Source organism: Vicugna pacos, chromosome 12 (assembly GCF_048564905.1).
Source record: "Vicugna pacos chromosome 12, VicPac4, whole genome shotgun sequence".
In the NCBI taxonomy this organism is placed as follows: domain Eukaryota; kingdom Metazoa; phylum Chordata; class Mammalia; order Artiodactyla; family Camelidae; genus Vicugna; species Vicugna pacos.
In genome coordinates, this window is record NC_132998.1 from 49,670,727 (window position 1) to 49,685,640 (window position 14,914).

Genomic DNA, 14,914 nt, shown 5'->3' on the forward strand with positions numbered 1-14,914 from the left:
CATGATTTTAGGATTAATTCTTTAGGTTGTCTATGTGAAGATTTTTGGAATGTGGCTATTGTAATTCTCCATCAGATCCAATGTCTGATGCCATTGGTTACTCTTACAAGTCATGGCCCAGCATTTGGTTTTGAGGAAAATACATGCAGATTTTTCAGTGCTCTCTCTGATGACAGCAAGGAAACATTTAGGCTTATTCCTTTTTATAATCGCACTTTATATTTTGTCCCAAGATTAACCCCTAAGCCAAAAAGGCAAGGCCTCCTACAGTAAATCCCTTAATTGCTACTCCATTCTGTGTCTGAGGAAGGAGTAAGCCAGAACGATATCAGAGTGCAAGAGAGCGGGGAAACCAGATCTTTGGAGTTGAAGCAGCATGCAAGAGGTCATGCAGGGATGTTTTTACTAATGAGGGTCAGTGCAGTTAGACTCACGTAAGTCTAGCTCACTCATTTCACATGTTTAGAAGCTGAGGCACGCGGGGGATAGGTTATTTATGGAAAGTCACAGCTGTGGCAGCCTGAAAACAATGCTTATTCAGAGAAACTGGAAAGTAAAGATGAGTTTCTCCTATAGCATTAGGAAGTCGAACAATTTCTTCTTTTGGGTAATAGTTTGCGGCAAGTATTTTTTTTTTCTGAAATATTTTAAAATTAGAAATACACCCAGTGTTACTTTTTTTTTAAAAAAAGGCCATACATGAGGGGTTTTTTTCCTGTTTTTCCTTTTTTTTTTAATGGAAAGGAACTAAATGAGGATATTTGTACTTGACCAAAATGATAATTATAACAGTCAGTAATATGATTGGTGGACTAATGACGAGAAAGAGAGACAGGTGTCTGTTACGTGGATATATCGGCCAATCTGGAAACACAACAGAATAGTAACCTGTGAAACAAACATAAAATAGCCTCTTAACTGTTGTTCCTCATAATGCAGTAACATAGCTCACATAGGTCTTAAAAAATTTAAGGTTTATATACATACGTGTGACTTTATCTCGCTGTGGGTTAGCTGTAAAATCAGAGAGAAGAAAGAAAAAAATTAAAAGGGTGGCTGCTGGCGTGGCTTTTGTTTATTTTTAAAAGCGAAGTCTCTTAATTATAATCATTGACTGTTCCTTTGGCTTTATTGCAGTGATATTCAGAGGTTAATTATGTAAGATTTTTTTTGTACTGATGATATTTTTAATCAACTTTTTATATAAACTTAATATATAAACTTTTTATATACCACTATTATAAATGGAAAATCATTTTACATATCATATCTGGCAGATAATAAATACAATTTAAAATAAAATTAAAACATTAGAATTAAAAATAAAAATAACTAAATATTAGTAGTAATCAATGTGAGCAATTTATTAAAACATTTTCCTGAAAGTAAGTTGCTCCCTGGGAAGAATGACGCTACTTATGATCAGTCAGTGATACAGAGACAGGGGTCTCTCATCCATTAATTTATCAGTAGGGCATTTGGTTCTCATAAACTCATAATTACCCCTCTTCTTCCACTGAGCTTTATTCAGATTTTAACATTCAGAGCACCAGGAAGAAAATTCCCCATCTGCCATGGCCTTCCTACACATTTTTATTAAATGGTCAGACACCTTTTCCACACCAGCTCTGTGGCAGCTGCTGTTGGATTCCTGTGGTGGAATCCATCAAGGAGCTGGCCCTTTGGGTACTTGTGAGCATCCTCGGTCATCATACATGTGACCGGGCTTTGTCTGTGATGAATTGCCACAAAGCTTCTGCTTCTTTACCTTTTCTTGGCAGTTATATCCATGAAGTCAAGGTATGATGTGCTAGTTATATTTTTTTCTTACACACATTTTTTAAATGTTAAATATTCAACTTTTGAATAGTGAAACAAATATACATCCACACACTAGCTAAAATCAGCTTGTGTACTGTTGGTGTGCCCAGCACATTTATGCAAAGCTGCACTGGTCTGGCCTCCATTGGTATTTATTGAACCTACCAACAGTATCTAGAAGACCACAAAGGGATTTTTTTCCTCCATTGTTTGCCATTATTTGTCAGAGATGGAATCTGTTAAATAAAAGCCTTTATCCTCTAACCTTTACCCCCTGTAAATTAGGATGTCTTTTCCTTTGTTTTTCTTAAGAGCCCAGGGGCTTTTCATTATTGGACTACCCCTTAAATTTCTGAATTTTATCCCACAGAATTAGAGACCATTTCTAGCTAGATCCCCAACCAAGAGCAAAAACTAAAACTCCAGCAGTTTTCTTCTTCTTACTGTGCTGGTGGTGGTATTACTAATTATGTAGATTTTTAAAGAGAATGATTTTTTTTTTTTTTTGAGAAACATGCAGTCAAATTAGTGCTTATTTGCCGGCCAGACTAGTCACTTTGGTTACCAAGGTGCATTAGATAGCCGTAATTCCTCACTGTTTGGAATTTACAGTCTAGTGGGACAGACAGGTAACCGGTGACAATTAAATTATCCTTCACTCTGATTTAAAGTAATTGTCTCAGGTTTTGTCACTGACTTTACGGAAGCATCATGAGGATTATTCACGAGCATGAAAACGTCACCTGAAAGTTCGGGCATAAAGAAGACACTAGCACACAAGGTAAACCCAAGATTGGGGATTACACGGAGTATGAATTTGGGGATGAAAGACAGTGTTTATTGATTGATACTGTATGCCAAGCACTTTTCTAAGTATAACTTTTTTCTATTCGTTTCATCAAACCCCTGAGGATGTGCCATTGTCTGCATTTTATTGTTGAGGAAATAGGTCCAGACACTTGCCCAAGGTCACAGTGGTGGAACTGGAGACTGAACTCAGGCATATTGTTTCGAAAATCTGTGATTTTAACTCCTATGTCATACAGCATAACTTGGGGGAAAAATAATAATAATACACTTTGCAGTGTTGCAGCAACATGAAAAATTCAGCTAATATATTGATACTCTGAGAAGATATTTGTTGTACTGTGGGTACGTGTCACTGGGTTCTCTTAACAAAAGTAATATGAGAGAAAAAAGGAATGGCTGAACTGGAGAGACATGACCAGCTCAGAAAGCTGGGCTATAAAGTGTTGCTGTATGTGGAGTAAAAATGAGAATTCAGTGTTTACAATCGGGAGGAAAGGAACATGCAGTTTAAAAGAATTTTACAATTTTAGACCTGGAGGGGACCTTGGAAAATGTGTAAGCAATGAAGCACTTTTGCCAAACAAAAATTTATGCAGTTAAGTTCAGTCTACTCTCCTTTTTCTGCTCTAAGCACCCCTGCAGCCCTGAGGGGTTCAGCTGGTTATAGATGTGGACACAGAAGTACTACAGGATTGGCACAGCTGTAATAGCTTAATTGAGGTTTCCCTTTTCATACCATGGCGAAAACTTTAAAACATACTGGGATGGAAAACAATGCGTCTGGAACAGGAGCCGTAAATACATTCTTGGCTAGTTGTGTATTAATATTTCAAAATTACATAAAACATCCTTGGAAAGTTACCTTCACTTGCCTTCTACATGATTCCTCATTGAATGCCTTCTGTCTTACTAGTAAAAAGTGCCACATTGCAGCTTTACTTCATTTATTTAGTCCTACAGATGAAAATGCAAGTCTTGGGTGCTTTGGGCAGGTATCACAAAATTCAGATTCTTTTGGGTGACTTTGTTTTACAAAGTCTGATCTTGCTGAAATTAGCAAATCTTGGGTCTACAGTTTCCAACACTAGAGTCATTTGTTCTTGTTCTGATTAACTCTAAATAAAAAGGATATTATTTGCTTCTTTAAATTTCTCTTGAACGTGTATTCATTCCTAGGCCAGTAAGCCATTGATTTGATTGCTACCTGATGTCACTTTCTGAAAATAGCTGTTAGGATAAAATAAATAGCTCTGTAGAGAGTTACAAGAATTTGAACACACTGTATTACTGGTAGACTGTTTCTTTTACTCACCGCAGAGGTTGTCCAGACACTTGTCATTACTGGGGCAGGCACTGCAAGTGGACCCTTTTTTGTATGGCCAGGTGGGGTAATTTCCTCTAGGAAGTAGAAAAAAGATGTCCATTAAAGTTTTGGCTTTGTTTTGTTTTGCTTTTTCAATTGCTATTTATTATGAGTCCTTGGCTAGGAGAAAGTCCACCGATTCAGAGGGTTGGAGAGAGGAGTGGAGAGAGGCAGAAATGGAAGCCTGCTAATGTTTGCAGAGTTCATTCTACGTGCCCATGTCTATGAACCTGTATCTTAATCATCTCACTTAATTCTTAAAACAACTTGGGGAGGAAGTGATTTTTATTTCTGTTTTAGTGATGAGGAAACTAAAACTCTAAAAGATTAAGTAACTTGCCAAAAGTCACAGTGTACACATACCAAAGAACAAAACCTGGATTTGTCTGGCTTCAGGGCAGTGCTCCGTCTGCTTACTATCTGGCCTGTGTGATCACTTGTCCATCTTAGAAAAGCTATCATGACCCACATTTGTTCTCAGTCTAACAAGCCTTCATAGTTTTTACTGAATAAGACCCATTTGACTGGGGTAACTGCCTTCCAAAAGAATAACAAGAGATATGGGGGAGTTTCTAAAGTGCAGTTTGTTTTCACATAAAAGATGTGATACGAATAACACCATAATTACTGAGCACTCTTCATGTGCTAGGCAGTGTCCCAAGCATCCCTGAATAAACCAGTCTTCACAGTAATCCTGTGACAAAGATACTATTATTTTTTTTTATCCCCAAAGCTAGAGGCTGAGGCAAGTGTAAGTCATTGACCAAAAGCACAGATTAGAAAGTGAAGTAGTATCCAAACATTTTATATCCCCAGGAATAGCTTTGGCGTAGCCTCGATGGGAGGCTGTACGTTTATTTCAATGAACCTGCCATGGCACTGATCTCTTTTAGAACTCTGCTTTTGGAAAGGAGTTCTTAACTCTTTTGTGTCACAGTACACTCTGGCAGCCTGGTGCAGCCTATGGACTCTGACTCTAGTTTTTAAATGCTTAAAATAAAGCTCGTGGAATTATAAAGTTAACTGATTAAATAGAGCTAGTTATTAAAATGTTAAAAAATAGTTGAGACGTACTAACATGTACTTCTCTGTTAAGCATTAGATGAGATCTAGCAGGGAGCCTGATTATAGTAATTTCAAAGTAGTGATAAATAACAACTTCTGAGATAAATGCAGTAAGGAGAATGTGATATGAACATAGCTGTGACATTCACAAAGAAGCGCAGTACAGTCCTAGGTGCTCTGGTATGACTGGACTGTTACCTTCATTCCTAAAGAAATGTTATTTACAACAGTAGTGAAAAAGATGTTAACTTTTCTAACCCGAATTCATGGACTCCCCTAACCTAGTACTATAAATTTATCTCCAAAGTTAAGAACCCCCTTAGAGACATTATTTTTCATTAACACCTCACTTCTAACCAAAAATATACGTTCTAATCTTGTTTTGCTCCAAATTAATTTAGGTTGTTTCAGAAATTAAACTTGCCCTCCTGCTTATTCTACACTGTGGAAAATGGTGAAAGGAGTAGAGAGTCTGATAACAATGATAAAAGATGTCCAAAATGGACAGTGATCATTGGACTAAGAAGTACAGTAGTCATTGAGTGGTTACGTTCCAAAATGTTTTTAGTAAAATAATTTATGCTACTTCATTCTTTGTTAATTGTGTATTCTATACTATAAAGAAAAAGGGAAACTTGCTATTTCAAACACAAGCTAAAAACAAGGCAATTGTGACTTCTAGGGAATGGCAGAATTTATCCTGGGAGAAACATGCTCCTGGAAAGGCCTGGATTTTGTCTAGATGGTGATTAAGACAAAGGGACCTCAAGTATTCGGCCCAATAAAGAGGCAGAAACTTTCAGTGTTTCCCCTGGTCACCTGAGGGATAAGCGGGTTGAGGCCCTTGAACTCTGGCAAAGAGAAAAGACAGATCTTTAAAGAAAAGCTTAGATATGAGTAACAAGATCAAGAAAACCTTAGGTATGGTGGCCAGGGTATGCTAGGCACTGTACCACTGTCTGCTCATCGAGGTACTTATTTCCTCCTCAGAGGTATAATCGCCTCTTCCACTAGCCCACTGAGCGGTGGCGAGGCACGGGGGGGGGGGGGGGGGGGGGCCGGTCAGTAAGATGTCTGTGCTTCCGACGATGCGGGTCAGGGAGACCCCGGGTAGCACGGAGGAGGGGATGCTTATATTCTATAATGAAGATAACTACTTCTAAAATAGATTTTTTTTTCCAGAAAGAGGTTAATTTGAGCACTTACGCTGGTCCGTAGTTGCATATAAAATGTGCTAAACCTTGAAAACCTTCAAAGCCAGAAACTCGAGGACAAAATTGCACTGCGCAGCCAACCTTGTAACTATCTGCCCAAACAACCTGAAAAAAATATAAGGATTTTTAAGAAGAGAGTTAATAAAATGGACACGAGTATGATTAGGCCTTCATAAATGTGGTCAGGTATATTCACTCTCGTTGGGTACAGCAGTTAGTACCAGGGAAGCTTTAGGCACTCAGAATTCAGTTGGAAACAAGACTGTGTGCGTGAAATAAACATAACAGATAATTAAGATAATTTTTGACAGTGCAATGAAGAAATAAAACAGGGTGGCAGGATAGAGTGACTGCTGGGGAGGAAGGGGGCTCTTTGACTTGGGTGTGCAGGGAAGACGGCTCTGGAGGGTGGAATAGGCACTGGAGTCCAGCCCTGAAGGATGAAGAGGCAGCCCTCAGGGTAACCGTGCAGGAGAAGGAATTGTTGAGTGGGAGCCCTGGGGCCAGGCCGGGGCCGGGCCGGAGTCTGCTTGGCGCAGGAGCGGCAGAGAGAGCGGAGCTGGGACCTGACTCGAGAGAGGGGAGAGTCACAGGCCGAGGTCAGAGGCAGAGGAGCAACTCGTGGGGAACCTGGTAGGTAAGTGATAGGCGGGCCCTTTTCCAGGTCTTAGAAAGGTCACTTTGGTTGTTACAAACTAAGTGGACTGAGAAGAACAAGGGAAGAAAGGGGGAGGGAGCTTGGGAGGCAGTTTCGCCAGTACTGGAAAGAGAAGGTGGTGCCGCTCTCTCTTGGAGGACGCTGCTGGGGTGTTTTCCCTCCCAGCCCACACCCTAGAACCCCCTGCAGGGAACTCCAGGTACCCAAGCGAATTAGCCTCTGTCTCGCTGAGAGAGTCTGATTTTATGGCCATTAATTCTCAGGTTTGATCCTTGTGCTTTAACATCCCAATCATTTTTGTGTTTATTTTTTAAATGTCTTAATTTCTATTCACCGCATCTCAAAGCGACTTCCCCTGGGGTGTTTTGTTTAAAATGCAGATTTCTGGGCCGTATCAGTCCTACTGGGTGAGAGTCACTGGAATTGGCCTTGAAATCTGTGTTTTTTTTTAATTTAGATATAATTGACATAAAGTTATGTTAGTTTCAGGTGTACGATATAATGATTCAGCATTTGTATATATTGCAAAATGATCACCACAGTGTCTAGTAAACACCCATCACCGTTTATAACTCTTTTTGCTTATGATGAGGACTTCTGAGATTCACTCCCTCAGCAACTTTCAAATACACAAAACAGTATTATTAACTATCGTCACCATGCTGTCCGTTACATCCCCAGGACTTATAACTGGGAGTTTGTACCTTTAAACCATGTTTACCCATTTCATTCACCACCCACTAGCCCCCCCCCCCACCTCTGGCAACCACCAGTCTGTTTTCTGTTTATAAGAGTTTAAAAATTTTTTTTAGATTCACATGTAAGTGACTTCTTACGGTCTTTGTCTTTCTCCGTCTGGCTTATTTCAGTTAGTGAAATACCCTTTAGATCCATCCATGTTGTTACAAATAACTGTTATTCCTTCTTAAGGAGAATGTGTACACACACATACACCCACTGGAATATTATTCAGCCCAAACAATGTAATCTGTATTTTAACCAGTTCCTCGGGTGACTCTTACCTGTGCTGACTGGGTGCAGTGTTGTGTATACGTATTCCTTCTACTGTCATCTGAGTAAATCACTTTATAGTTCTTCTCCTTCCGTCTCTGAGCACTTTTTCCCACTATTGTTATCTCACGAGTCTTCTTATTTGGGGGTTCCTCCCACACACACCTTTAATGCTTTATGCTATTTTTAAATTCTCCTTTCTTTTACCTTTCTGTTCTCTTTTTTCCAAGAGTATGCAGGCATTTGTTACCATATATTTTCTGTTTTAGTTGGTCTTTTTTAAGTCAGGTTGTAAGCAACACACAGGAAAGCCCATCCCTTTTAGGCATATAGTTCTATGTATTTTGACAAAAGCATAAGAGTTGTGTAGCCTCCACCATATTCAGGATCTAGACCATTTCCCAAAAAGTCCCTTGGGCCCCTCTGTGGTCAGCTCCTCTCCCAACCCCCAGCCCCTGGCAACCACAGATCTGCTTTCTGTCTTTGTAGTTTTGCTTCTTCCAGAAGGCTATATAAATAGACTCAGTTTAAACATAGTTTTTTCAGTCTGGCTTCTTTCATTAAGCATGAGCATTTGAGATTCATTCACGTTGTTGGGTTCATTAGCAGCCACTTCTTTTTATTGCGGAGTAATATTTATTGCACGGATCTATCACAGTTTATCCCTTCAAGTTGGTCTCTCTTTTTAAAAGCTTCATGGGCATTCGGCTTCTGGGCTCATTTGTGGGCTCTGGGGCCACAAAGACCAAGTTCACTCTCCAGCTCAGCCACTCGCTGTGAACATGACCTCAGCTTCCTCCTCTCTCAAAGGCGGATAACCACCTACTCCACAGTCTTACTTCAACATTTTAAATGCCCCAAAGTAATGCTTAGGGCAGCTTCCGGAACATAGCGAGCTCTCAGCAAATGTTCATGTCTTATTCTCTTATGACTGATTTTTTTTTTCTCATGACTAATTTTCTTCTGCTTTTAAACTTTTGAAACTATTTTTTATCAGGCGTATTCCTGTTGCATGCTTCATTTCTTTTAATATGGTAAACAAAAAATAAAAATTTAAAAAATGAGTTACTCGTTATTGAGAATTTACCCAGTGCCAGGGGCGTGATAAGCACGTTACATGGAACATCATATTTAACCTCATAACAAATAAATAAGTATTGCCTCAATTTTTATAGATAAAAGGTGGAAGCTAATTAATTCTACTTGACCACGAAGCACTGTGAGGACCGTCCGTGCCCTCAGCAAGATGCTTCCAGAGTGCTTTCCTTTTTAACAAAACCAGGGAGGACTCTATAAAACTGACAAAAACATCGCATTTGGGGAACTCAACCCAGTGGGGGCAGGCATGCTTCTCCAGCCTCGCTAACACTCCCTTCCCACCATCTTCCCCTTCTCGTTCTCAGTACGAGTCCATCTGGCTCATTATCAGCGATATGGTAACACTGCAACATGTACAAAACCAGCTAGACAAACTCTGAAACACGGCACACTTCCACTCGTTCTGCAAGGGCGTTAAAAATAAGAATTTCAGGGAGCTGCGGCGGGGGCGGCAAAATACGATCAATACTGCCGTCTAGTGGGCACTCTCCGCACTACCAAACCTGAGCCGCTGCCCCGCCCAGATATTTAAGTCGAACTTTTCCGAAATTTTGCAGAGCTGAACTGTCGGCATCAAAATATCTAATTTGAATAATCTTCTATATTAATATACCAAAATTCTTCCACAATGCAAATCTATCTCTAGTGAAGACAGAACCAAAGTGTTGAGTGAACATGTCAAAAAATGTCACAATTTTATGAGGTAATAACGGATCTGAACCTATTGCTTTTACTCTGTCCAACGACTATTTACTGGCCAAAATCTGAAAATAACTTGCTTTTTATTCACAGGAGACGAGGGTAAGTGGGAAGTTACAAATACCCACTTGAGGTAATTTCCAGCATGAATTTAAAATGGCAACTGAGTAATCATAACTCACCCAGCGAGATTTCTTGCAAGGGTGAAAACAGGAAGTCTTTAGCCAAGCAGTCAGAGCCTTCTTCCAATGTTATTGGTGGGAAAACAACTCATGGAAGAGATCTAACCTTTGATCAATGCCTACTGAATACTAGTACTTTGCTAGATAATTTCCATGTATTACATTATTTAATCCTTGCCACATACCTTATATCCGAATTCCAACTCTTCCTCTTACTGGCTAAATGACACCCCTCTGAGCCTGTTTATGCATCTATGGATAATAGCATCTCTCTTAGAGGTATGTGGTGAGAATAGAATGAGTTTGGTTTTGGGTTTTTTTTCCAGATTTACCTGTTTTTATTTTTTATTATTTTTAACATAATTTTTAAGGGTTACTTTCCATACGAGAACCTAAATGTAGACAGCTAAGTAAAACATTCACGTAAAAAGTAGCTTCTGTGCTGCATGTTCCCAGACCCGGGGGGGGGGGGTCCCTGGACATCCTCTCCCTGATCTGAAGTAGACTAGTGATCTCTCAAAGAGAAAGTTTAGGATCACTCAGCTTGGGTTCTGATACCTGTACACAAGGAACTGGATTTTAGGAAATATTTTCTTTTGTCCCGATTATTAGCCCTTTCTGTTTGTTTTCCTACATATGAAAGAGGAACATTTATAAGTAAGCTCAGTTAATTTTAGGAGGGCCATCTCTGAAATGTCAGGCCTAAGTGACATAAAATCAAGTTTCCTCCTCTCACTTGGATGCCCTGGAATGACGGACATGGAGTGTCTTCTAGCTTGCGTGGCTGGGAGTCCACTGTCAATTTAACAGTCTTTTGAGCTCTCTACATCCGGTGTGTGGAGCCACTGCCGCCCTTCTGAAGTACAAATTCACCTGTACGCATTGTGCATCTTCCACACCTTGTTCAGTTTGCCAGGAGTTCTCTTTCGTTTCCTTTTCACTTGACAGACTCTCACTCGGCTCTCAAGAACCGACTCATGTGTCTCCTGTTGTATGAACGACTCCTACGTCTCCACACCTTCCTCTGACCAGGTTAGCTGCCTTGTCTTCGTGGCTCACGTGGCACGCTGCCAGTTTCTCCGAACTGTAGTGGCCGTGTGCTGTGGTACATCCTCTTACCCGTGTGTCTCTTCAGAAAGAGTGTCCACTCCTAAGGGCCAGGGGCCATTCCCACGTGTGTCCTGAGTTCCTCACTGCATTCCTCCTATCTCCTCCCTTCCCCTTCTCTGCGATTGTGTTCCCCAGTAAAATGTTAGCACATAAGCTTTCATCTCAGGCTGTTTTTAGGAATCTGCTCTAAAACATACGACTGGTGTCTTACAAAGTACCTGGGATAGGGGAGAGGCTTGAACACTGATTGGGTGGGAGCCAGCATCTTCAAACTGATTGTTAGGTTTTTTTCAATGGGGGGGAGGTTAATTCGTTTTATTTATGTATTTATTTTTAATGGAGATACCAGTACTTCGTCAGTGCTAGGCACGTGCTCTGCCACTGAGCTATACCCTCCCCCTCAGCACCTTCAAACTAATAATGATTTCTGGAGGTTGAAACACCGCAGTGCTTAATGGCACCAGATGCCACTTGTAGGCAATCTGGGTTTTGCTTTCTTGACCTTCAGGATTTGTGAGAATCCAACCGAATTTATTCTCTGGTTAAATTAATTTGTAAAGATAAACCAAAACTGATGGTTGATTGGACACGTCTAAAGGAGGCCTTATTTGTATTTCCAGGAAAGGGACCAAGGCTACTGATGGCTTGATAACCCCTCCTTGATCACAATACCCTTGAGATGAAAACTTCACTGAAATCCTTCCTCTCCTCTCATCGAAACAACCTCCTGTAACCGCGGCACGTGTCACACCACCAGTGCCATCGAAGGCGTTTTGTGAAGACTGAACTGCACTGAGAGCTTTCCTACTAACATGCTACTCTTTAGAAACACCTACTGCTTCAAGTTAACTGCCTTGTTAAAAATGCTTCTGCCCTCAGACCTCATTTCAACAAATTTTGGGACATTAAAACCAAACACAGGTTCAAACACAGGTTCGCTACCTTTCGTTATTGGTTTGACAAGGACGGCCAGGAAATAAAAGTAAAGAAACAAACGAAATGTGGCCTGTGTAGGGAGGCAGCCTGCTAAGAAGACTACAGACGATGCTTCCGGGGGTTTGTCTCCATCATGTTGCCAAATCACACGCGTTTTGGATAGGAAGCCTAAACCAGCTTGAATTAAAAACAAAAAAATCTCAGTGGGAGGCGCTGAGTGTGGCTCCGGGGACTAATACTGTAGATCTGGGGAGCGGAACAGATGCAGGAAGGTTTACGTAAGCTTACAGGTTGGCCTCTCTGTTGAGGCTGGGACTGTGGGGTTTTTCCCTCCTTCTGTGGTACGTCACAGATTCTTAGTCCAATTTTGAAAGACTAAGAGGATACGGAAGCATCCATTCTCATCGATGCTTCTGTCTGAGAGGCTATTCCTGCCCATTTTACAGCCCCAGAACAACTGTGTCAACTTTCCTAGAGGACGTACCTGGAAATAAATCCATTCCCTCATAAGATCCTTTGATTGCTCACAAATGGAACAAAGTATCACAGGAAGGTAGCTGTCATCAGACTTACTCAAAGCCGGTGCAGCCTGGCGGCCCCAGAACTACACCCTTCAAGTACCATCTCCTCTGGGATTGGGGTCTGTTCCGTTCACTCGCTTTTTTAAGTAAGCCTGTAGCCCCTTCTCTCTCACATTTACAGTGACACCAGCTTCCTTTATATTGTCTTCGCACCAAATTCCCGTTTTCTCCTCACCCTTGAAATGACGGTTTCAAGAGAGTATAGTGCGGATACTTACCTGGGTGTAATGGCCGCAGACCTTGCCACATTTCCGAGTCTGGAAGTCATAGTCCTGAACTTCGTTGTACCAGTCGGTGATGGCTGCAGACACAGAAAAGATGACGAGAGACCCCGTCCAGAGGTTTTCTCCCAGGGAAGTGAAATTTGGATGCAGCTTGTGGGGTGGCTTCAGCCGTCCGTTATGAGCAAACTGACAATTTCTTGCCCAGGCTTTTGCAACTTGGGCTAGGCCTGGGTCCCAAGTCTGCCAAAAAAACAAAACAAAACAAAAAACAATAAAGAAACAGTAGGAGGGTCAGAAATGAAACCTGCTACTCAACAATGTAACTGGAGCAAGCAAAGAGGGGATCTGAATGGGAGATGTGGTGACAAGAATAGAGAAGGACCCCTGATATATGTCCTCTGTATGTGGAGGACCATGTGATGGTCTTCAAGGTTTGACCAGGGTTCAGAAGAAACAGGATAATCTAGGTTCATGGAATTTAGAATCGGAGTGAGTGACACAGATCAACGTTTCACAGAAGGATTATTACGTGCAAAATAATACATGCAGGGTTTCACATATTTTATGTAATTCAATAACCACAATAGCCCCTCTCCTAGGACGCTCAGAAAGGTTATACACCAGCTCAAAGCCACAGAGCTGGAATTCATAACCCAAGCCTGACAATCAAATTCCTGTTTCCCCAAATGCCAGGCTGCCTTCCCGAGAAAGTCAATACTCTGCCGGCAACAATGAAAAATAAGATTTAGAGACAAAACAAAGAAACCAAAGAAACCTCACAAAAATTAAAAGACCAAAAGGAGGCATAAATTCCGTCTATGACCTGAGGAAAGGAAGTGTTCAAAAAGAGAAGTAAAACGTACTTATAGCAAGGTTGAGTCGGCAGAGCGAAAGTGGGTTCTTTTTGATCACGGGTGGTGTAGTTCACCCTGATCACAGCGACAAAATCATTCAGGACTGCCAGAAATTCACCTCCCAAATCAGTCCACATCGGCTGTTTCTGACTGACTCATGCCGGAGTCCTGCTGTTTTTTTCTTACCATGTAGAGCATATCACTGGCCGTTGGATTCACTCCTGAGCGGAACTTGTTGTGAATTTGAACACAGTCTTTGATGAAATCTTCATTGTCGATGTCTGGCAAAGTACTTGCTGAATAAGGAGAGCTGGAGACGAGGGAGACCAGCCAGGCAGTCACAGCCAGCGTGACTCGCATGCTCCGGGCGTCTGGCCGGGAGCCTCCCCGGCTGGGCCCCAGGGACACGCAGAGAGTGTGCGCGCCTCCCAGCTTTACAAAGCACAGTCGCCTTCAGCTTTGAGAAAACAGAAAGCAGAACATGAGTTCATCGCAAGTTGGAAGAAAAGGGTTTCTCCATATATGGTGTGCAGCTCCCGTTCTGCCCTTAACCCTGTCTCATCGGTGTCCGTGACACAGCACCTAGCGCCGTGTGCGTTGTTACCAGGCTCCGTCAGACCTGCTTGCGGGTTGGGAGGTGTTTCCCAAGGAAATTCTGGAATCTCCAAAAATAACAGTCTCAGTTTTCACAGAGGTTCTGGTGGTTAAATAAAAACATATCTCTTACTTCTAGAAATGTCTTGCAAAAATGCTTTACAAAAACCTTTTTTTTTTTTTAAGAGTCATAGCAGCACATCGTGGCTGGGATATCTGGTTAACATCATCACCTGACCTAGAATTCACTCACGACAGTTCAGTGTGATGGGGTTGAGTCAATTCTGTCCACCCTCCTCCTCCAAACGAAAAAAACAGTTATGTAAATTTTTACAGGCAGCTGGCTACCGCCGCCAGTGGATTCCTAACTTTGCAGCCTTTGCTAAACCTCCCTGTGCTCTTCTCAGATATCAGCCCGGAGCCTATTTCCTGGCCTTTGGAAGCTTTTTAAAAAATGATATTTAAAAATATTTTTATTGAAGTATAGTTGATTTACAATGCTGTGTTAGTTTCAGGTGTACAGCAGTCCTTTGAAGCTTTATTATTAGCTTTGGGGAGTGCTGCAAGCATTCGAGGACAAGCATGTTCTATAGCTTCAGTCTAGATCCTGTGGCATCAGGATCTAAATGGCAAGCCCTTGTGCGGTGGCTGCAGCTGCCACTTGATGGACAAAGCCAACATCAGTCTCCCCCAT

General features: G+C 41.5%; 1 protein-coding gene across 1 annotated transcript; it reads right to left on the reverse strand.

Annotated features, from left to right (window-relative positions):
- Nucleotides 1-615: 615 nt before the first annotated feature.
- GLIPR1 (GLI pathogenesis related 1) lies at nucleotides 616-13,988 on the reverse strand. Its single transcript, XM_031683325.2, has 6 exons — nucleotides 13,813-13,988; nucleotides 12,767-13,012; nucleotides 6,266-6,378; nucleotides 3,944-4,029; nucleotides 988-1,014; nucleotides 616-888 (listed from the first exon to the last, which is right to left on the reverse strand). The coding sequence occupies exons 1-6, from the start codon at nucleotides 13,984-13,986 to the stop codon at nucleotides 734-736; spliced, it is 801 nt and encodes a 266-aa protein (XP_031539185.1). The 5' UTR covers nucleotides 13,987-13,988; the 3' UTR covers nucleotides 616-733.
- Between the last annotated feature and the right edge of the window lie 926 nt (nucleotides 13,989-14,914).

Coding starts and splice junctions, on each gene's coding strand:
- GLIPR1 (XM_031683325.2), bottom strand. CDS start 13,986: ATGCGAGTCACGCTGGCTGTGACTGCCTGGCTGGTCTCCCTCGTCTCC. Junction 13,013..13,812: donor CCAGTGATATGCTCTACATG/GTAAGAAAAAAA, acceptor TTTTTTTGGCAG/ACTTGGGACCCAGGCCTAGC. Junction 6,379..12,766: donor TCTGCGGCCATTACACCCAG/GTAAGTATCCGC, acceptor TATTTTTTTCAG/GTTGTTTGGGCAGATAGTTA.